Source organism: Anser anser (genome assembly GCF_964211835.1).
Source record: "Anser anser genome assembly, chromosome: 10".
Lineage (NCBI taxonomy): Eukaryota > Metazoa > Chordata > Aves > Anseriformes > Anatidae > Anser > Anser anser.
The window spans coordinates 11,701,427-11,725,357 of record NC_139730.1 but is presented as its reverse complement, the minus strand read 5'-3'; the positions used below and the strand labels follow the sequence as shown (position 1 = coordinate 11,725,357).

General features: G+C 46.8%; 1 protein-coding gene across 2 annotated transcripts in view; it reads right to left on the bottom strand.

The window, feature by feature from the left end:
• CSNK1G1 (casein kinase 1 gamma 1) overlaps nucleotides 1-23,931 on the bottom strand; it is a 141,420-nt gene that overhangs the window by 14,028 nt on the left and 103,461 nt on the right. For both annotated transcript variants that reach the window (XM_083849567.1, XM_083849568.1), the window contains 6 exons: nucleotides 15,874-16,025; nucleotides 8,444-8,678; nucleotides 6,200-6,285; nucleotides 4,021-4,105; nucleotides 2,640-2,788; nucleotides 954-1,058 (listed from right to left, as the gene is read on the bottom strand). In XM_083849567.1, the coding sequence (XP_083705693.1) occupies nucleotides 954-1,058; nucleotides 2,640-2,788; nucleotides 4,021-4,105; nucleotides 6,200-6,285; nucleotides 8,444-8,678; nucleotides 15,874-16,025 (812 nt within the window). The remainder of the gene's footprint in view (nucleotides 1-953; nucleotides 1,059-2,639; nucleotides 2,789-4,020; nucleotides 4,106-6,199; nucleotides 6,286-8,443; nucleotides 8,679-15,873; nucleotides 16,026-23,931) is intronic.

The window sequence follows — 23,931 nt, the reverse complement described above, 5'->3', positions numbered from 1 at the left end:
TGTATTCTAGTCTATATTAAGTGCTCTATCATTCAGAGCCCAGCTGCATGGAGCAAGGAGAGTTGAGCCCAGACAGGTTATTTCATCTCACACTCAATTCTGTGCCCGCAAACCCCAGCTTGCATGAGCTGCGTGGGCACAGAGACCACAGACGAGGAGCTAGAACAGCACACAGCAGTTAGAGGAGCAGAGCGAGCCCAGAACCACTCACTGGGAGGGAGGTAAGAGCACCAATAGCTCTAGCTAGGAGCCAGCAGTTGGAGATCTACTGAACTTCTGATCAGCTCTGTTAATACAGAAAATCCAGACTCTCAACAACACCAACAAAGTATTACGACTAGAAAGAAAAAAACGGGGAAATTCAGAAACTAGAAGTTTGTCTGGACCATGATGCCCAGCCTCCCCACAGGACCCTACGCTGGCAGTCCTTTTTGCTGTGCAACACCCGTGCCACCAACAGGACACCCCGAGCTGGATATAGTGCGTGTCCATGGGACATCTTATTACAGCTGCACGGTCCTTGGAAAGAGGGCAGCTGGGAGCAGGCTACCATAGCCACAACTGTTGGTCTGCTCCACAGTCCATGTGCTGTGAGTAAAAGCACCCAAAAGAATGTTCTTGGCCAGGTTGGTCAGGTAGTCTGACCAGGCCGGACAGCTGAAATGAAGAGCTTACCCACAAACTATGACCCATTCCAAGTTGTACTCTGTTTGGCTCATGGTCCTGAGGAATTCCACTGACCGACAGAGTATTTCAGCAATTTGTTGCTTTGACAAAGTCTTGCTCAGATCACAGTCTTCCTAAATTAAGCAAGAAACGCACTTGCCACAAACAAAGCAAGAATCAGTCCCAGCTATTTCTACTGGCACAGGGTTTCTGCTTCTCCAGACCAAGAGGAATTCAGAAAGATGCCAAACAACGCAGTCCTGCCAAAGCAGCGGTGAACAACGCACCTGATTGCGAAGGGCCTGCTGCGATGGTCGATCCCTATGGACGTGGCTGTCTCTTGTTACTGCAGACGTCCCAGAATCTACGTGAACCGATCCCACTGGAGTAGGCTGGAAAATAAAGCGTTTGTTAGGATGATGCCAATGCCTACAACACATCTCTCTTCACGTGTGTACAAACCTAACTTGTCGGGATGGCTCCCATCATGCAAGGACAATGCAGGAAAACATCAAAATGCTGCCCACAAGTACTGACAGCAACCAAGGATAATTACAGTAAGGGCCATGAAATCCCTGTGATTTGGTGGCTTGCTGGATACCAGCACCAAACATCTTACAGAAAACTGAATCAAAAAGATATAGCTGCGTATCTGTACCAATGGCAGATCACTCCAAATGTGCCTCAAATAAGATTACTGTGACTGCAAATATACAGGCTTATTTTCCTCATCTCATTGTCTTGCAACTTTTAAAAACCACACTTGCATAGAAACAGGACGTGTTAAAATTAAAGCTTCATCTGCTCTGTTCTCACCAAAGTCGTAATCCCTGCTCACAACATCAAATCTCCATAGCAACCACTGCAGTTGTCAGCAACAGCCAGCTTGTCTTACAGGGGGCTTTTTTATCAATTGCCTTTGTAATTAAACAAAAATGAGGAGAAAATTCACGTAATGATTTCACGGAATGATTTCTTATTAAAATGAACCAGTTTGGGCACGGTAAACATTGGTAACGCTAAATATAGTTGGGACTGGAAACCACCGGCAACGGCACCAGGTTTAGCGCCGAAGGCATTTGATCTGGCACCAGTGACAATTAATTTACGGGCGCCTTTGCCATTGGCGGCGCACAGTGACTGTCTATTAGCAAGAAGGCTATCAGCAGCACAACACAAAATACAAGCGACAGGCTGCACCACGGACACAAATCAGACAGGCAGCCAGCGGAAGAGCTTTAGACACTTTTATCAGATTTCCCCATGACACATCTTTTGGCCAAGGTCTTCCTGAATACAAATGGCTTTTGACAATAGAAGAGATGGATCAGGATCACAGTTGTGTTCCACCTGGTGTCATGAAGCTGCTAAATGAAGCTTGGATACTCCCACATTTCCTTGCCATGTGCTTTATTTAGAGCTGGCCCAGGCTCTGGAATGGGGTAAGCCCCAGGATCTTTTGAGATCAGAATGGGTTTGCTGTTTACTGTTTTCTGAGCGTTTGTCAGAGCCCTGCCCAGATCTGTACTTCTCTATGAGAACCCAAGCGTTAGGGAGGTCTTCCATCATTCAGTGCTGAGGTAGCAAGTATGCTCTCCTGCTGTAAGATGGATGTCTTTAGATATCGATTACAAAGGTCTCCAATCCTGCACTAGACCGGAGCAAATTAAGTCTAGTCCTGTTCACGGCCTCAAGTGAGAAAATCAGGTTTGAACAACCCACACCGGGATAAACCCAAAGAAGTGGGAAGGGGCCTTCTGCTCCTTAGGGAAACGTAGGGCACCACAAGAACCCCCAAACACAACGTCAAGGCTTCTCACTGTGTTCAGCCTGTGCTAGCTACAGAAAAGATGTGAACGATTTGATCCTGAGCTCGCTGGCACTAATTGGGATTATTCGGACAAACCAAGAGCCGGGTGGCTGGGATGCAGCACCTGGAAGGCAAAACACTGCATTTTGCAGGACCGACTTACAATTGGCCTGCCGACCCAGTCATAGGCGTAGTCAAAGGTGTAGCCTTTCTTTTCAAACAGCTCTGTGAAGATGGTTCGTAAATAATCGTAGTCTGGTCTCTCAAAGAAGTCTAATCGCCTAACATAACGGAGGTACGTGGCCATCTCCTCTGTTAAAAAAGGGGAAAACAGAAGCAGCGTTAGTTCTGCTCACACACGAGCTGCATCACTTGCAAGCCTCCCAGCAGAGGCTACACGCGCATGCTGGAAACGTGCTTCTCCATTAACTCCAGCGAGGCCTTGCCATGGCACTAGGCAAGGCACTGCTCGAAGTTGGATCCACAACCAGATCCCGAGCCGAGAATTGTCCAGGCTCCGCCAAATTAGGTGAGCCCCATAGACTGATAGAAGCTGAGGATATCCAGCAGGTCTTTACCCTCAGTGACCTACCCAGTCTTTTATTGCTCGATGAATCTCACTCAGCTCTCTAGAGCCCTCCTGCCCTGCCCAAAGTCTAATAATAGTCTGTTTTTATTCTGAATCTTCTCAATGAGTGGCTATAAACCAAGGGCTGTGTTGCAGCATTGAGCCTCACGCTGTGAGAGGATTGTCTGGGCTGCCAGTTCTAACCCCGGCCTTCCTTTAAAAAGCACTGTTTTTTTGCTGTGGTCTGCAATGCAAATCAATTCAAATGCTTCTCAGACAAAGCTGGAAGTCCCACACTTGCTCCAGAGAGCTGCTGCTCTACCTTGAATCTGAGTTTCACAACAAGTTGTATTCTATACCTTTGTATAAAACAAACACTAAAACACACTGTACAATAAATGACGACTCAGTGAGCCTGCCAACAGGATGCTCGTGCATACGCCTGCTCACACAGACATAAAATAGCCACAGCAATTTCATCTGAATGCTCAGCAACCAGGTGGGGAAGGAAAGCAGGAGATGCTGGTGTGCACCCTGGAGCACCCCTGAGCTCCAGCAGCAACGAGGCTCTGGCTGCCCAGATATCATCCCATCTTCTAAGCTGGCCACCTAAAATTTTAGCATATGTAAATCCTTTCATTTGGAAAAGGTTAATTCAGTAGATTGAACACAGTCACTTGAGAGAAGGACAGTAACGAGGTCCTCTTGGGGAAGGAAGCCAAAAAGAAAAGAAGCAACATGAGGCATTGTCTGGCCTCCTCAATGAGAAAAGTTATGCTCATTACAAGCCGCAGTCACAAGCTCACAGGATGTGCTAATTTATAGCAGCAGCTCCAGTTGTTTGCCTGCTTGAGGGACAACGACGTAACAGATGCACATCATCAGAATACTTTCTGCCAGAACTGCTCAGAACCATTCTACTTAACAAGGTATGTCCATCTCCAGCTGCACTCCAGTGATCCCATCAGGGCTTTACCTGGAAAGTTCTCACAGAGAACTTCAACCGGAGTGTTTCTCTTTGTGTCCCCGATCTTCTGATACCTCTCTTTTAAGGTGTCAGCCTGTAGCGCACAAAGACAAAACAGTTGTGGAGAAAGAGTTCAACCATGTGATAAACGACATGCTGTATGGGAAGAAAAACAAAGTATTTAATATTGAGCCTCGGTAGTACCAGACAATGTTACTTGTAGCTGAACTGCATCCTAGACTACACTACCAGGAATACCGTTGTAATTCTCCCTGTACATTTTCCATCAGCAAAGAATATCCAGTGATGCTTTCAAAATAGCTTCAGTGCTTGAAAGAGAGTACGTTGGTTAGTGTCTCACAGGGCTAATTTCTTACCAACCCAGTCCTGAAGACTGTATAGGGAAGCTTGCATGGGACAAGAAAAAAAAATGTATATACTTTGATAGCACATCAGGATCCTGACACTCTAGCAAAGAACAGACCGAGGCTTAGAGCCATCTGCAACCACAACAGCTTCATAAGCAACTGTAAACGTAGTTAAATTGTTACGATTTTGACACATTGGGTTTTTACTGAGCCACCACAAAGTCAAACAACCAGTTTATATCAGTCACAATTCTCCCAAATCCCATGCTACTTCCATACCACCTGTCCTTTCACCCCCAAAGTGCCTATCACTTAGCATTGATTAAACAGCCGGTCACCAAGAAAAATGAAACAATCTTCAATTATGGTTTCCCCACCTGAATCCCTCCTGAAGCAGAGCACTACTCCAGTTGGCACCCTAAGAACATGTTTTATTGCCTCAGTTTCAAAATATGCCAGTTAGACCTGCCAGCCACACAATTAGCATTGTAAGCTGTCCTCTCAAGACTTCAGAATTGATAGTAGAGACCAAAAGAATAAGCTGAAGAAACCTAGAAGAGTGAAGACACCATATTCTAGATTGAGCTGAAGAGTTTGGGTGTGCTCTGGAGCCAAAGAAACGCAGGACTTCAAAAAGCAGTCTCAGCACTAATCTGAGGAAATTCTCCTGAGCCTTGTCTAAACCTGGAATTATTTTTGAGTAATTTTCAGGATCAATTTAAAGCAGATAATTTCAACTGAACCAGAAACAAAATATATTATTAGAGTAACAAACTCAGAGTTACCATAGGAGGCGCACCTAATGTCAGAGAGATTCTGATTCCTTTCAGAAGCATTTTCATGCTTGAAGAACCCTCTTGTGCTTTTCTGAGTTGTCACTGACATTTCCGCACATGTCTGACAAGGCAAAGCTGAAGCTAACTCTGGATAGATGGTGACAGAGCAGCTTAGCAGCTTCAGTCATGCCACTGACCATAGCAGCACTCTGCTGAGGAGCCTGTGAGCCCAAAGGCTCATCTGCTTTTTCAAACGCTACTAACAGGCCTACCAGGAGTCACTGTCTTCACTAATAAACCCTCTCCTAACCTGATCACATTCAGTCCCTTCACTCACTCCAATTCCAAAGGTGAATGCAGTAGCTTCATCATCAGGAAGGCGACAGAAGATGCAACTACCAACATCCCCAGAGCCAGCAGACGACTTACGACTACTTCGTTCAGCGGACAGATGGTAGCTGCACTTGCCATAACTCAATTGCTTGCAACCTTCCACATGGTACGTGATATTTCATAAACTTCTAATCCAGAACTAAGCAGTGAGTGTCCAGTGTCTCTGGAAGGAAGCCAAGCTCCATACTTGCACCAGAAAAACGTCTTTTCAGGCTGAACTCCATCTGCACGTCTAAAACCATCAAACGGCTCCCATTATAAACACGATCGCAGATGCAGCTGGGGCATTGTGTGCCGTAATGGGAATTTCATAAACAACCGTTGTGTTCCCAGGGCAGGTTCACATTACAGCTAAGCCGCTCCGACAGCTCAGCAGCCCTCTCATTACTGTCCCTGTCCCTGTTGCTCATTTGCCTCTGCTGCATCTTCTCTCCAGAGCTGTACTGACCCAGTGAAGCTACAGAAACCCGATGTGATAGGAAACATGCTTCTGTCCTGGTACCTTCTGTAGGTAAAGCTAACGTCTTGTTGGCAGACAGACAGAGAGGACAGTTCTTCTGCTTGGATTCTGCAAACTTTCTCCTGCCAGATTCACATTTTGGCAGAAACCAAGTAAAGTTTTGAAGGGCAAAACCTAAAACTCAAGCCTACCTTCAGTCCTTGCCAGGGTAGACTGCCTCGGAGGAAATACATAAACATATGGCCAAGGGCTTCCAAGTCATCTCGACGACTTTGCTCTAAAAACAGAAGAGATGACAAATTATTGCTGCAGCTGCAGAATGGGATCTGACCAGTAGCCAGACATATTTCAGAGATATCACAGGGAAATTCACTTGCTGTCTGCAGCTCGGAGTAGAAGTACCTGAAAACTTATTACAACAGACACAAAATACATGAACATATCAGCTAAACAACGTGAGGCAGCACAGAACTGCAAGCCAGACTGCCCAGCATTAGGCACAAAGGGTGGGAGATGGAGGTATTAATTGCAGAGGAATAAAGCAGTTCCCCAGTTGTTCTCAGGACTGCCAGTGCTCACAGTACAGCTGCGATGTTGCGCTGGATTGTGTTATTTCCTCTGAACTATGCAGAACAGGCAGGGGACACTTGCAGCCAGCTGCAGGGAACTACTGTGCTGCATAGTGCCAGCCCTCTCCTGACTGCTTCTGTAGCTCATCACATCAGAGCGGATTAAAAATAGCTCCTTTTAGTACTGCTTTGCTTGTGAGACACTTGCTGCTGTTGCCATGCAGATGTTATGATTATAGACGAGGGGTAAAAAGAGGGGCCTCACGCCAAAGGAAAAGCATCCTTAAACGCCCCAAGCAGGCTGCCCTCGTGGCAGCGTGACTCTTTGGCTTGCTTGGTGAGCAAATAGCCCTGGAGCTCCTCAACAGCACGGGGACCCCAAAATCTGTCATCTGCTGTCTCTGGCTTCCCAGCGTGCTGCAGAGAGGTGTTTACAGGGAAGGCCAGAGCGCTGCAGTTCGGGCCCTTCTCCCAGGGAGCACCAGACTGGGGTTCACAGAGCTTGCAGAGTGCTTTGGTGCAACCTCCTCCCCTGCCAGCCTCCACCTGCAGGCAGATAACGCGTTCAGAACCCGCAGTACGGAGCAGATCGAGTCATGCAGCCCACACACCAAAACAAACTGCGCGTGAGCTGTCCCCGATGCTGCATAATCTGCAAGGGGAGAAACAGGCAGCGCTTTGCACAGCATGACTCCCCTTCATGTAGCAGCAAATGTAACTTGCAAAACGGTCTGGAGGTGAGAAGGCTCAGCATAAGGGAATCAGGATAATGGCTCCTGCATGTCACCCTGATACAGCTGTAAAAAGGAGGGGAAAAAAAAAAAAGAGAGAGCTCGGTAATTTAGTGCAATGATGCAGATAAACTTCTCAGGGAGATGGCTGAAAGCACTTGTCTTTCTGAAAAACTGTAATCAATCTGCTTTACTTTGCTCAGTCCTGAAATGCGAAAGGGACAACTCCACCACTCCTTCCCAATCCTCCCACACGATGAAAGCAGGGGATAAGAAAACGCATCGGCATGCTGGTGGCTGCGGCTGGCCGTGGGGACGGAAAGGTCACTCGCCAGTAGGTGGTGGCAGTGCCGTGCCCTGCAGATAATCCCACCCGCGGCCTCCAAGCCTGGCGAGCAGCCTGTTCCCACTGCAGCCTCTCACTTCCTCCATCCCTTCCTGAATCTCCGCTGGGTTTTCCAAAAATAGAAATTGGGCCCGTCCCTTCTTAATGCCCAAAGAGAGAGCTCTCCGAGAGATCCAAAAGCCAGCAACGCCCTGATCTCCTAGCTGGGAGGCTGCTCAAGGAATATTCCATTATCTTACTACCCTTACGAGCTTAAGTGAATATAAACAATTTTTATTTTTTTTTGCCTTTCAGCCACAGAAATGTAATTTTCTAATACGAAAGAGAGATGCAAGACAGTGAGGAGAAGAGACAGAAGACAGGTTTAAAATGAGTTAAATCATTAAGGAAAACATTATTAATTTTCTCCAACCGATTATTAGGTCAGGGAACGTGGAACTGTAACACCTGAAACTGAAAGGTACCTGTGCAGGGCTGTGCTATAAAAATCTATTTGGTCATCATTTAGTGCAGCAGTTACTACCCGCCTACTTGCCTTTTATCAGAGCAGGGTTGCTACCAGTTGTTTAGTTCCTAATAAAAACTATAATTACAAGGCTTCCAGTTCCAACATTTTAGCTGTCTCAATGCCTCAAAAAAGCCCCAAACTGTAAAACCTTACAGCTGTAAACAGCATCACCATGCTGCATGGTTTGCAAAGACCTCAAAAGGCACAACAGAACTGTAAACCAAGCTACAATCAGAGCTCTACAGTACTGAGCATGGCAAACTCGCGCCGACTGCACAGACCTTTGCCAAGATGAGTGTTGATGGACATGTATCTTGCTGTTCCAGTTAAGCTCTTGTGTTCCCTGTAAGGTATGTGTTTTTTGGTTTCTGGATCAATGTACTCCTTCGCCAATCCAAAGTCTATGATGTGAATGACGTGGTCTTTCTTATTGCCTTGCCGGCCAATAAGGAAGTTTTCTGGCTTGACATCTCGGTAGATGAGGTTCTTCGAATGCACGTATTCCATTCGAGATATCTGCAAAAGGATGAGGCAAAAGTTATTCCCAAGCAGACCGGCTGTTATGTTCTCCCAACTAACAGCACAGCAAGGTTTTGCCAGCCTATCACAAAATCTCCTGAAAGTGCTTGGTGCTATCTGAGAACTCAGATATCCTACAAGAAACACAACAGATGGAGTACACCAAGGCAGAAGTTACTGTTTGAGCTGGGTCACGTTAATCGGCGCAGAGCTGGAAAAAGAATTTGTCATCCCCTCCTTTCTCCAGCTACCACACTGTGCTCCCTGACTTGAACTGAAAAGAAATTGGACAGGCTCGTTCTGAAACGCTACCACCAGAACACCGTTCTTGGAAGGATTCCACAGAGGATTGCAGCAGCATCCTTTTGATATTGATTTTAAATATACTGGTTACCAAGAGCTCTTTAACTGGTTACCAAGAGCTCTTCCCTTGCCCACAGCCTTCCCTTGTTGCTCTGTGTCTTACCACCTTCTTCCCTCGACCCATATGTTGGCTTAGACATACCAGATCCTCCACGGAGGGGGATTCTGGGCAGGTAGGAGTCTTACGCTCCTTGATGCTGACCAAAAATAATAATTCATCTCACCAGTTGTCAACCAGAAATAGCTGGAATATTTTCCAGCTTTTGACTAACTTTGTTCTTCCCCTGAAGAGGAAGTAAACAGTCAGGTACCCCCAGCTCCAAGGGCTGAAGGGGCCATTCCCCCCTCTCACAGTATCACACACAGTATCACAGATTTCTAGGTTGGAAGATACCTCAAGATCATCGAGTCCAACCTCCCACCTAACACTAAGTACTCCACTAAACCATATCGCTAAGCTCTACATCTAAACGTCTTTTAAACGTCTCACCACTCTCCTTATTCAGATGCTCACCATTAACAGCATTTTTAAAAATAAATATGTGGCAGGTGATTTTAGAGTAGGTCTGCAAGTAGTTCTCTTCTGTGTTCCTGACTTATCAGATGATTCCAAGTGAAGATAATTAACAACTTACTTCCATTTATTCCATGTTTATTTCCATGTTTATTTCCTCTTTAGGTTTTAATTGAAAAGATCTAAATCCCCTTTTAAGGCTACCTTGGTCCATGGCTGCCCCACACATCAGAGGGTACGTATTTTTTAGCAAGACACTTTGGAAAGGCCGTTTAGACCTATCCATCTGCATGCAGGCTCATGATGCTTAAAAAACATGGCAAAGCTCTCACAAACTCCAGATTTTGTATTAACGAGCGTCAGTCCGCAGAGGTCACTGCCACACCACCGCAGCAGCCTCACGGCATGATGGCAGCAGACTCAGGGGCCTGCTCCGACTGCGAGCTGGGGTCGGCCGACAGACCCCGACTGCTGTCTGTTCCTTGCTGAATCCGGACGCATCCTCAGCGCTCAAACCCATCTCTCTCTTTTTCTTTCCAGATCTTGGATGCCTGCCTGGCTGAAGGCTCCACCTGCCCGGATCTGACAGCCCGGGTGCCATTTCAGGCACCTAAGTATGTTTGCCAAGACAAAACAAATGAAGCTCTTTAATTCTGCAGGCAGTGAAATCAGAGCCTCGTCCCTGCAGGGGCACGTGAGATTACTCTATCCTGCTCCCAGAGGTTTATCAGACACCTTGTTTTTAAGGAAAACTTGCTGCATTTTCACCATTTGCAAGGAAGTAACAGGCAGAAGGGGGCAGCTCTCCTAATAAAAACAAAGTTCTGCACAGGGAGGGCAGGCGACAGGAAAAAACTGACTACAGGTGCCTCGGTCTTAAGAAAAAAAACAGAACTGTTAAAAGGCTCTTCAAAGACGGTAACAGCAAGTGTTACAGTTCCCCTCCTCTCTCATTTTAAGTAGTGATTTATTTCAATGTACTGAGAAAATGGGTTCCACGGCTAAGAGCCATTATTTCTAATCAATTACAGGATGATGCAGAACAGAGCAGATGCTCTGCACTTCAGCCATTCTTCACGCTTTAAATCACCTACATGACACATCAGCAGGTTTGAAGACAAAAAGGTATATGGGGAGGCAATTCAAATTAAGATGCAACCCTTAAAATGGGGACAAAGGGTTTCCTAGCCTCTCCATACATAACAAGCTTTCAGGCATAGCCTGACTACCTCATTTGATTTGCCTCTGCTACCGGAGAAGCCCAGTTGTTGAAACAGACAACAGCAATTACACAACTGTGGAAAAAAAGCTTTTTTTTTTTTTTTTTAATTGACAGCAAGTTGCTCTGGCCAGGACAACAATCTGGATGGCTGAGATGTCTGCTGAAACAATACACTCCAGCAGCACTCCGAGATATTTATGTACCTGCCTTTTTTGCTCCCATCACACAGACACACGCTGTCAGGTCTTTCATTGTCCTTTTTCTTTATTTCCATCTGCCTGGACACCTCCTGATGTGCTGCTGGAAAACCACACACAGCCAGGGATGGCTGAAAGAGGCTCTCCACGTCAGAAAGATGCTTCCTGAAGCAGCCTCAGTGCTTTATTTGCTGTGACAGGATGTGTGCCCTCCTTATGTCTGCTGGGGATGGGGAGCTGGTGCCTATCTGTGCTGCATCTCCCCTCCAGGCTTGCTGAGAAGAAACGTGCCGTGCCGCTGCAGCACCTGCTCCCCAGAGCGACCGGGCACGGCCTTGGCCTAGACATGGTGCAGCTGAAGAAGAAGAGGTCAGTGCAGGAGCGGAGACTAGCCTGAGTTCCCAGTCCAGAGGTGGGATGGAGCAGAGCCACAGTGCCCACTGGTGCGTGTTTGAGCTACAGGCTCTAATACCCACCTGTTTGTCCTTCCACATACAGACAGGCCACTGCAAGGAGCTCGGACTAATGGTTGGAATTGCTTTTACGCTGAAAAACAGTGACTGTGAAGCAGCGTTAACATCTGCTCTGTTATTTTAACAATAATTAGAACAGGCTATGGCATTTTGTCTTAGGGCAAAGGAACAGTAACAGTGTGTGGGAGATTCTGCTCGTGACTTGTAGCAGGATTTCCACATCCACAGCTGGCCGAGTTACTCAGGGGTCCATCTCTGGAGCCACAAATATCCATTTCAGATATCAGAGAACCCCCTGGGAGGGGAGAGCATCCCCTGGCACACAGCAGGACCCCTGCCCTGTGGCTGAGAAATGCAAGGATATTTGTGACATTTAACCAGATGCCAAATAAAACCATGCTTTTATTTTCCTTTCTCATGTCAAGGAGAACTGTGATAAACCCTCTTTATCCCAAAAAGTAGCTGCTGATCATCTGATCTTGCTGTCAGTCTTATCTGTGCATCCTCGTGATAAATCTCAGCCCTTCTTCTGCAGATCACCTCCTTGAATACGGATCAGATCAGCAGAGATTAGCAATTCTTCACATTTAATGGCCAGAGTTTGATGGTCACCGGTCACTTTTCACCACAACTTGGTCTAGATCGCAGCCAGAAGTACTTGCACAATGCCTGACACAAGGGGCCTTGTGCTCCTTGGTTCCGACAGCGAGCACGTACAGCAAGGGTGAAAATCACGTTATTCCTGACAAATTGAGTTGTCAATGCAGCATCACAGATGTTGGATGCAGCCAAGAGTGAAAAATCGAAGCCAGAGTAAAAAGCGTTCTTCTCCAGCCCGATCACTGAGTCAGCTCCGCAAAGCTAAGATTTCTTCTGCTTTAAGGGCTTTACGGACTGGCATCAGTGAACCCATTTTTAATTTCCATGTGTTGTGCAGCTAAGGAACGCCAGCCACTCGATCTGTTCAGCTGCACGTGGAGGACGAGATTCCCATTTGATACTCTTAACAGAACAAAGTGAAGCATCATGAATGCACGAGTTACAGGAGTAACAGAGCTCCAAAACTTCCACTGGGGAAGGAAAAGCAGAGGAGGAGGACTCCTTTGACACAGGTTTTCACTGAGATGTGTGAAGCAGTGAATTAGGCTAAGAAAAAGTGCTTCTGGTTCCACCAAGCTGTGCTTGCTGAGCTGCTGCCACAGCTCCGAGCACAGCACACGCCTACCAGAAAAACACCCAAGTCTAGTGACAAACCTGAGGGCTGTGTCTCATCCCCGGCCGAGGCGGACTTCCCCACTGTGTCATCTGACCAGAAAATACTCCGAATGGGTTCTCCTTTTTCTCTGAAGATTCATCATCATCCAGGCTCTATCTCCCTCAGCCAGCAGACTCTTCTTGACGTGAAACGAAGTTTAAATTCTCCCTTAATCTCAAGCTACACTCCTTAAAACCATCACCAGGTGTTTGTTTCTCCTTGAGGGCTTTTCTTTCTCCTAAAATCTGTGGAGTTAAAGGGTTCTGCCCAGCCCCGAGCTGCTGCTACCTGTCAAGCTAAGACCAGCCAAGCATGTATGCTTATTAAAAAAAAACATCTTTTGTGTATGCCTCTGGTTAAAAATTGACCACTGGACACAGGAAAAGGAGATGGAGGGCCATCACACTGCATTCAATCTTCCTTCCTACCTTTAGCAGCCAGCATAAGCACGGATGAGTCGGAGACGTGCTGTGCAGAGCGGTCAGGCTGCCGGGGGAGCACGGGGAGAAGGGAGCTGAAGGGGAGGTGGAAAACAGCAGCTGGCTGCTGCCGGGCTGAGCCTGCCGCAGACAGCAGCAGGGAGCGCACAGACAGCAGAGGAGTGACTGCACCCCCCCTGTGGTCATGGGGATGCAAGCGAGGGGAGAAAAAATTAGGGGACAGAGGAGCGCACGCTGTTATTATCCCACTAGCTCAGGGACAGCATGCTTTTACTGCAGAAACCTGCTGTGAACTAGCAAAGGGAAGAATGACATATGCTGCTGCTGCTCCACATGTGCAAAATTATCCACAGTACACCTCTCCTTCCTCCCCTCCAGAAGGGACCAAGCCCAAGGCAGGAAAGGCACTGCAAAAGCAGCTCCTGGCACTGGGGACATCTCCAGAGAGCTCCCAGAGTGTTGCGGAGGGGCCTCACCAACCAGTAACACTGCTTTACCTCTGGGTGGTCTTCCTGGGCTAAAAAACAGTGATTTGATGGCATTTTGTCAAGAACCAAACTGGAACAGCACCGCTCTGTGAAGTCCCTCCCTCCCTGCATCAGGGCAGGTGCTCTCTGCGTGGTACCATGCTGCTCACGTTTTTGGAAGTCTCCCTGGACATTCGGCTTTGTTAACGGCCATGTCAAACATCAGAAGAGAGAAATGCTGCTGGTGCAGTGCACTGAATTCTGGCAGTGAAGTTTTATGTCTCCTTGTGACTGAGATTAGAACAGCAGCAGCTTAAGCAGCCTTGGCTGGTCAAAAACAACAGCAAAACAATTTACGGAGGCAAAACCACTGAACGTGACATTCAACTCCTTTTATGTCTCCCTCACAATGGAGTGTGACAGAGTGACTGTAATGATTTAGCGTAGGAACTGAGATAAATCCAAGACAATTTTCCCCATAGCCTTGTGGTTGGAGTGAAGGGCTTTTGTTCCAGTCGAGCATCAAGTGGCAATCCCTTCGGAAAACACTTCAGGGCCAGCTGAGCCCTTGTCCCAGGAAACCTTCCAGGGAAGGAGATGGGGCACACCTGAAGCTGCTAAACGTGTCTCCTTAATGCATACACTCCAAGCTGGTATCTCATGAAATCTTTCTGAAAAGATTGAAAAGGTCCTAACGCATCTCCCCAGGGAAAATGGAGAACGACTGCCTACAGAGAAAATCGGCTCCGTTTGTGATTGCATTTCCTGTCCTTCACCTCGAGCATCCATTTCCCAAACTGGTGTCAGTGTCACGATGAGCTGGCAGGCCAGGCGAGGTCACATCAGCAGACGATGCCAGTGAAGACCCTCTGAGTACAGAACTAACCTGCAACCACAGGGCTTGCTAAAAGGCAGAGGGACCCTTCTGTGTTGGTCTCTATTTCCTCAGTGGCCTCACAGAAATAAAAGTATTCCTACAAGTACTAGGAAATTTCACTAGCACAACTGTAGGAGATGTAAGTCTGTCAAATTCGACTGACGTAGGTTGTTCCAGCCCAATTTTGCCCTATGTTATATACATGCACTTAAAAATATATCCATGTTGCTATTCTGTTCCCGCTGCTTATGAGAAGGACTATGAGTTTTTTTAAACACTTGCAGAAAAGCTACCCAAAATGGTAATGCTGTTTCTGGAGTGCACCCTCACAATGGAAAGGTTACACAAATTGTATCCCAGGCTTTGCCAACTGATGCCATTTGACTTAACCAAAAACAGAACTCTAAGTTGGTTTTCCAGTGATGAAGGACCACTCAAACCCAACAAAACCGGACTGTTCGGCCATGTGCACCCAATACCAGGCCAGCACAATTCAAACCTGTTCATCTGTGACTAAATTTTCCACTTGAGATTCTGTCAAGTGGCAAAGTTCAGTTTATTTAGAATAATATCACACTCTCTGCTCCTTTACTTTTTCTGTTAACACTTGTATCCACAGATCCGTTTACGTGAACACATGGTTCTACCTCTGCAATGCCACTTAGGTATCTGCAGGCCACAGGTTGAAGTCGAGCAAGCCAACCCAAAATTAGAAGTGACTGGCACAACCCACTTGTGGAAGTCCACTCACCACGTTTAGTATTTTCAATTTTCATGTGGTTCACTCAAACACAGTTCAAAGCTACCCCTTTTAACTAGGTTTCCTTAGGCAAAAAGAGTCTCCGTGATGGTGCCCACAGATATATCATCTTCCAACTATTAGCTTTTTAAACACATTGGCCAATTTTGACCAAATCTGACCAAGAGAGACTTCAAATGCCGGTATTCTGGTTAAGGACAGCTCAGCTCTCGCTGCCCTGAAAGGCTTCAGACTTTGAGCACCCTGGTAGCACTAAACCAGTAAAACTGGTGGGAGTGCAGGAGGATGCTATGCTCCCCGTGTCGTGGGTAAGAAATAAGATGTTGTGGGGGGTGTCCCGGCAGAGAGAAGGAGCTGGGGTAGGTGCTGTGGCAGGGGCATGCGGGGCACACAGGACAGGTCCATAGGAATCCAGCTTCACTGGCTCTGCTGTTCAAGGTTGCTCTGAGCATAAGCTAACCTTCCCCTCCTGAGCAAGAGTTTTTCCTCTTTTCTCTGGAGGACGACTCTCTCCAGCCAGCAGACATCCCCGAACCTCACGCTGTGCCAGCCCGACCCTTCGGCTAATGCAGACCTGACACAAGCACAGGTTGTTTCGCGGAGGCTGCCGTGCCTACTACTCACCAGCTGGATGGCTATCATTAATACCGTCTTCAGAGTGAACGTCCTATCACAGAGGTCAAATAAGTCTTCCAAGCTAGGACCAAGCAGCTCTAGTACCATGGCGTTGTACTTTCCACACGGTCCGAAGTAATAAACCTGGGGAAGCCCTTCAGCTGGAAGAACATGAAAAGAATTGAAATCAGTCAGTGGTACCACGTTAATACCCTTCCTCCTGGGTGTAAGTCTTTTGCTGTGCAGAGCCTTTGTTTTTACCTCTCGAGTGTCCTTTCTGTTTGATCTCACCCAGTGAGCAAATAAGTTTCAGCATGTACCATGAACAAACCAAAGGCCAAATCAGTGCAGGCTTTTCTCAGCTACACCCCTGAACAGACAAATGGATTTCAAAGCACTAACACGACCACATGAAAGCGTCTAGCTTTGGCAGCACAAAGGCTTGGGCTTCGTGTAACAAGACAAGGAGTTCCCTGCATTGCACTAACACCAGGCAGAGCACAACCCGAATGTGGGCCTGACTTCTCTGATGAGTGTCAGAAGATGACAGCCCTTGCAGAACATCAGGCACGTCCAAAAACAGGCAGCTTTTTAAACAAAGTTAATCCATTGTTGCTATTCAGCACAATCTTACATAAAATTTACGTGTATTACATTCATAAGAAAGGAAAACAAAAGTTTTCCATTAAAAAAGAGTGAAGGTTTAAATCTTCATTCATCACCACATAAAAATAAACAAGCGCAGTCATTAAGCATATGTGTAAAACATTCTGCTAAGCTGCACACAGAACTCGGCACAACTGGTAGGAGTCAGAGCCCACCCTTCCCACCTAACAGCTCAGCAATGGATTTCTCAGCAAGAGCATGCAATATTTATGCCCAGCTGACAGCGTCTTTGTGCCGAGTGGCTTTCTGAAAGGCACCAGCAAAGGCAAGAAACAGTCCCTGTGTCTGAACACTCACCGAGCCGCACAGCACTACCCAAATCACCTTTTAGTCAAAAAGAAAAGTCAGACCAGCCCACAGAGGGGAGGACACAGTGCAGAGCTAACTGCAAATTTTTCTAATCAGCGTCTAGCATAGGCGCTCAGCCTCCTGGCATCAGCATCAAGCTGTGCATCAGACTTTTTTGTCAGCGTACTTCCAGCCTATGTCTCATAAGCACTTCCAAAGCACAATGGAAGGATTTTAATTTGGAAATACACGTCTTTGTCCTATGTCAAAACACCATCTTCGCTTGAGCGCATGGAGGTACAGTGCCCTGCTGCTTGGTGCAATGGCTGAGCACAGGGAGCACTACAACGCATGCAGCCTGTTTGCACAAAACAAGTTCCTTGGAGGTCCATAAATCGTACAGCATGGGGCCTGAAAGGACAGCATTTAGAAGCTTCATCACACACTTTGTGTTTACATAAGAAATAAATATTAAAGGTAGAAAAAGAAACTCACTATTTATCAGACACCAGAATTAGATGATTGCTTTTATCTGCCCTGTGTTGTGCTCAGGCAGCCTAGCTCAGCAGAGGTGAAGGCAGCAAATCAGGGAAACACCAGAACTGGAGATGTCAGAAACACAACAGCTTTACCCCTGCTGCAGGCTCAGAAAGCTAGTTAACCTGCCCAGTGGCGCTCATCAACCCACCAATACAATAAATGTGGCACTGAGATTACTAACGCTTAAATACTACAGAACTTATACTCTCATAAATTACTCAAAAAGAACAAAATACGGTATGACAAAGATTACTGTAGGATGGTTTTAATCTCGTTAAGTCACATGCTTGGGGAATCATATTAGGCATCAGTCGTCAGGATGCATTAATGAGGTATTACGGAGTATTGCAGGAATTCCCAGTCCAGCCAGAGTTCATGTCCTGCGTAAAACATTTACCCAGACTGGCACTGGCAATCCCAGCTTGGGAGGCTGCTGCTCTTACCAGAGCTTTGCATTTTAGTGAGCATTAACAGCAGTAAGGTCCTCTGAGAAAACGGGGCTCTGACATAGAAGCAATTCAGAAAGCAATGATGGGATGTGACCCAGGCAGCTCTAAACCATTTTCAAATACCCCAAACAAACATAAATGATAATTTAACGCCATCAGCTCAGGCTTGAACAACTGCAATAGATCTTGAAGTAGCTTACAGAGAGCCATCATGTTTTCAGCAAAACCTGATGAGGACTTACCTACGTTACTTTGTAAAAAGGACTGAACACACAAAGGACTCAGAACTGAAACAAACCTGTATTTCAGCACCAAAAAAGGCAGCCATAATGGCAGACAATCAAAACAGAATTGCTGTTTTGTTTTCAAAAACATTCTCTAATACTAAAAATCATCTACTTTTTAGAAAATAATAGAATATTCTACGAGAAGTTCAAACTGAGACCATTATAAATTCAAGTTGTCTATACACTGAGTACTTGTACCACAGTTTCTACATCAGGAGAACGGTCTTGAAAAGTGCAAATCAGGAAGGAAACCACTCAGGCTAGGAGTGTGCTAATTACGGAATAGCAGAGAATAAAATTGCAGAAAGGCTCTTAAGGATGGCAAAGAATCCCATTCCCAGAGCAAGGGGAAAAGGAATAAATTTACTGCCTTACTTGGTAAAGAGAGTTCACTGCAATTAAAATTAAATTCCTACTGGACACAAGAACCAGGAAGATAGATTACAGCAAGACCCAGAAGACGCGGATTTCACGTGGGAAAGGAAGCAACGCAGCCACTTAGTGCTCTCTGGGGTCCCAGCCCCTCGAGTTCGCTTCACCATCAACTGCGAGTGCTTTGAGCCACGAGCCTGGAGCACCCTGCCCAGCCTCCGCAGCAGGACAAAGCCTCAGGAAGGCTCTGCCCTAGGTGGGAGCTCCTGCAAGGTGAAGCTGTAGCTAAGAACATTAAAAAAAGCATCCTAAGTGCCCGTCTACAGAGGACATTATTAGTTCCAGGCATATTTTAAGGGTTCGATTTTTCTCTGAGGGTTTTCGGCAGCGCTGCTGCCAGCTCTGCAGTCAAGAACTTACAGACTGGCTTTGCTAGAATAAAAACGCCGCGAAACATCTCTCCTTTCCAGAGGGTGTTTGGAGGAATCTGCCCCGTGCTGCATCGCTCACGCATCCTGGCTCCAGAGGAGCATCACTGGCCGGCCTTTTGGGGCCCCCCAGCCCAAGCCAGGGCTCCTCAGCTCTGCACTTGCGATAAAGTTAGGAGGAAGGCAGGGTAACACAGCCTCAGCTCACTCAAACTTAAGTCATTATGCAGTATCTTTTTAGGAAGGGGCACGGCTGGAAGCAGAAGTTGTGGTATTAATGGTGCCTGCTACCTGCAGGGCCTGAGCAGGCCGACCAGGCTAGACGGCTTCAGGGTGGTCCTCGGCAAGTTTAAGATAGAGGCATCTCCAAAACAATTCTTCCTACAAACCTAGGAAAATCTGTGTAAAATTTAATTTAGTCAGAGCTCAGTTGTGTAATTCAGAGTGCAGCTCGGCTCTATTTCAGTAACAAGCAACGTGTCCTGATCCCCCCCAAGTCCATTGCCACAGGAACCTCACAAACATCACCCGTAGATCTGCAAATACTTGAGAAGAACTTTTTAACAAGAGATTGATTGAAGGAGGAGTATCTTTTGTTTGGGCAGTCAAACCTGAGGTTTTTAATGCAAAGCAGTGGTGCTGGCAGGGGACTGGGAAGGTCGAGGGAAGAGGCTGTGCTGTGAAGCAGCCTGTCCTTGGTGAGCACGCCTGGAGTCAAGGAGTGCAGGATGAAAAGCCACAGGCAGAGCAGAGTCTTATTTGGAGGATTCAATGATACAACTCAACACTTCAAATACAAACCATGACCAGTTTAACCCAATTAATGCACGAAATAACTTCTAAAGAAGTCATTTCTGCACGGCGCTAAACAAGACCAACACATTAACACAAGAAAATCCAGGCATGACACGTGCAGGTTCTCCTCTGGAGAAAAAAGCAGCCTGTTACAGTTGAGAAGTCATCGGAATTTGTTTAACGGCTTCAGTTGTGCTGCTGAGTGGTTTGGCTTGACGATTTGTAAGAGGTCCCTCTCCACCTTTGCTCTTGCAGAAAGTTTATCAACGCAATAAACAGAGACTGATCACTGCGCTGGAATCCACAGGCAAATCCTGCTAATTCAGCAGTGCGGTGTCTTGGAAGAAATTCAAGCTGAGCGCAGCGAAAACCTAGCATAGCATTTCAGAGATTAAAGCATCATTGCTGGAATGAGAGCAAACGCAAACATCAAAGCCCAAACTCAAGCTTTGCTGCCACCACCACGTTCCCGTGCTGCCACGCGACTCCGGCCCTGGGTTTCCCAAGGTGCTGCAACTGCGCAGCTCCCGAGGGCTGCCACCAAAAGGGACAGGCGGAAGAGCGGGGCAGTGCAGATGGGACCAACAGCCCCAGAAACTCATCCAACATTCGGCATACTCCAACAAGTCGCGTCAGTCCAGGCGTCAGCTGTGCAAGCCATGCAGGCAGTCCAAAGCGGCTTCCAGCACCAGTTATGAAATGGGGAACGGCAGAGATGCCAATCAAAGGATATGCCCAAGGGAAATCTGATTTTGTAGCATCTGCTCCACGTGGAAGGCACGGAAAGCAAAAACCATCTGCTGTGAATACAAAGAATACGTACTGATGCTCTCAGAGGCTAAGACAAAGCCTAGTGCAACAGTGAGCAACCTAAACTGCACCCAAGAAGAGGTGAGCACAGAAAGCTATACGTGGCATCTACATCAGATGAGGTGCAAAACCTGAGTCCCCATCCACCAGTTCAACAGGAAACAGCCACATTTCATAAAAGGTGAACAAAACTGTTAGCTTCTGAATCACCATTTTTTTTCCTCCCATTGTAAGTTGGCTTACGCTGCCCTCAGACGTCGTGTGGCCAAATACCGAGGAGCTGAGGTCTTCAGCTTCAAGAGCAATTACAGCTTGATTCCTCTATTAAGGCTCATACAGGCTTCAAAACTGAAAACTATAGCGGGGAAGGTCACTGCTAAGAAAGCCCAAATGAGATACCCGGAGACAGAGGGAAGGGGGAGCAATCCAACATCAAGCAAACGGCTGATGCTCCATGCAGGAACGTGCTCTACGTGAGCAGCAAGAACAAGTCCTCATAAAAACTCATCCAGAGACACAACAGTCCCCCTGCAGCATTAACGCACAAAAAGTTCTGCAAGATTTTAAAGCAGCACTGATGAATAGGATGTAGATTGTCACAGAATTCTCATTCAGAGCAAAAAGGTTTATTTTTACAAATCACAGAACACAAAATTACATGATAAACAGCATAAATAGCAACTGTGCGAGAGCTGAACATTTATAGCTAAAATTAAACATGTTTCAAACAAATTAAACAAATTGCTTTAGAGTAGTCAACCCATTTAAGCTGATTACACTAATGAGGATCTACCCTTCTCTTAATTTTCAAATCAGAATAACATCCTAGCCGAAACAGAAGCTTTGCTATCAACATCAGCTGGGCCAAGATCTCTTCTTTTAACCTCTTGAAACACACCCTGCAGCAGCAGCTTTAAATTTACCCGAGTATGTTGGTTAACAGGTTACGTCTACGAGCCATGTTTTGTAGGCTGAAATTACAAAGGTTCATTCTGACCTTCAGGTTTCTGAAGGATCTACTTAAAAAATAGAAACAGAGGTGAAAAATTAAGATAGATTTGTTACTTGGAATAAAGTTGTCTGAAAGGTCTTTCAAACATTTGATGGTAGGTTTCGGAGATGTCTTATATCCAAGTGAGACTGCAAAGACTTTTCAGTACAGCCCCTCACCGAGGCTGCTTCCGTTTCAGGTCTGAAACAAAGCTTTAGGCAAAAAATAAAAATAGAAAATAGCACACGTTGCTTGTCTTTAGCATGTTTGAGTGTCATCAGAGCAATCACTACCAACGGCGGATGAAATTAAGCTGAATGCTTTCATTCCCTAAAGTCAGCAGCAGGTACTTTGCTGTGTCCATGACAACACACCGATGAAAATTTTGGAATATGCCAAAAGCTGGCCACAGGACACTCAGTGAAGCTGCACTGATTTAACGCCCGATTTCTGTGCGTGGGCTGCAAGACATATGCGGCTGCAGACCAGGTTGACCTTGGGGATGCAGCTGAAAACCAGCCCCAGCGAGCCCTCACACGGATCCGAGCGCTCGGAGGGACCAGTGGCTAAAGAGAAGGTGGAAATGCCGCAGCCACAACACGGGCTGAGCGGGACTTCTACCGACAGTCTGCATTGGGACCTCAGTGACAGCAATGAGGAGATGAGACATGGCAGCGTGAAGCACACATCGTGTACATCCACAGCTTTCTGGAAAGACCATTTCGGAGTGCTGTTGGCAGACAGAACCAGGTCCAGACATATCTGGTGCTCCTCCCTCTTCATGCCAGCCTCCAAGCTCCTCTACAGGAGAGGGATGGGGAACTTTTGTTGCAGAAGTTTCAAAGCCCAGGAAGAAGGCTTTAAGCCTCAAGCCAATTAGCCAGCAAGACAAAGGCATGGCTTTCAAACGACAGCAACTTGAACCTTCCTGGATTTCAATAACGAGCAAGCAATGTTAAGGGCTCCTCACAACCTAACTCCCTTCAAGCTGTCATTAGGTCCCTCAACATCACCTCTTTCCAGCACGGTTATTTAGAAAAATCAGCTGCGTGTTCACTGTGGTTCACTCTTCAAGCTCAAGTGATTAAAAGTAAATCTGTAACTGAGCCGAGAACAGGCAGCCTTTCAACCCGAACTGCTGCAGTGGAGAATCATTAACAGTAAGGACTGAAAGATACCCAAGTCCCGAGAGTCTAGGAAAAGGAAGTCAACACACTGCTTTAAAAATAGCCTATTTTTAGCCCAGTGATATCCAATTCAGCTGAAGAGGCTGCAGTGGATGAAGCTTTTGCTCACGCTGCTAATCCGAGGAAAGCCTGCAGTAGCCCAGGTTTAGCCCAGGAGCACGCTGACTCCAAACTGGATGTGCTGTAAAAGTCTTCCACAAGACAGGATGGAGCCTTGTGAGTTTTCTTACAAACAGATTTTACTACACCTCCTAAACCTCCTGTCGGTGTTGCTGCTGATCGCCTAAGGCCCTTGCTTTGCAGGAAGGTCACATTTGGTGAGGTCCAGACCCGTGGCCATGTGGCACTGCTTTAAGAGGCCAACTGTAGGAGCCAGTGAAACCTCTCATTAACAGGTGAAACTAAACTGTTCAGACCAAAAAGTCTGTGTGACAAGGATGGTGATCCAGTCACCTGCAAAGATCCCAGCAGTCAGATCTGTCAGCGAGGAGCATCTTCCACTCAAGCCGAGTCCTTAGAATACCTAACAAAGTGCTCGATATGCCGTTCGTCACCAGGCACTTACTACAAGCACGATCAAGTGCTCTTAATCTCTTCAGGAAATTTAAAACGTGATAAATGGTTTAATTAAGATTCTCATTTTAACCTCCTTCATTCCTCAGAGGTACACCCTTAATGGGAACAGCCTGGGATGAAGACAGCTCCCTGCTCCCTTCCCGCTGCTCTGATGGAGATCACAGAGGTGACCAACCCTGCCTGGGAATCGTGAGTGCTTTCAGCCCAGCTTAGGGCTGCAAAGCTTCTGGATTATTTCCCTGCCCTCCTCAGCTTCAACAGTCTGCTTTGAGAGCCCCGATTTACCCTCCGTTCACTTATCTGAACGGGGAGAAGAGCAACTGGACCTGCCCAGAGCATCCTCGTCTCCTGTCCCCTTCCTCCTTTGGCTCCTCAGGGAGAAGGGCACTCAAAGCATCGCTGAAGTGAGAGCCCACCCAGCTCCCTCCCTCACAGCCTACCAAGGAAGGCAGCCGAGGGGGCTGCTGCTAAGACAAGCCACCTCCTCGAAGCTCAACTGGCCTTGGTGCTGACCTTCTCTGTTCCCAGCCCCATTTATTCTAGACATCACCGTAACACGGAGCTCAAACTGCTCCCCCTGCTCCAGATGTCATCTCAGCAGCCCTTTTACAGCACCATTACGAGCTCCTCTTATTCATGTTCCCCCCAACATCCCCATGTTCTCTTTGCTCCAACTGC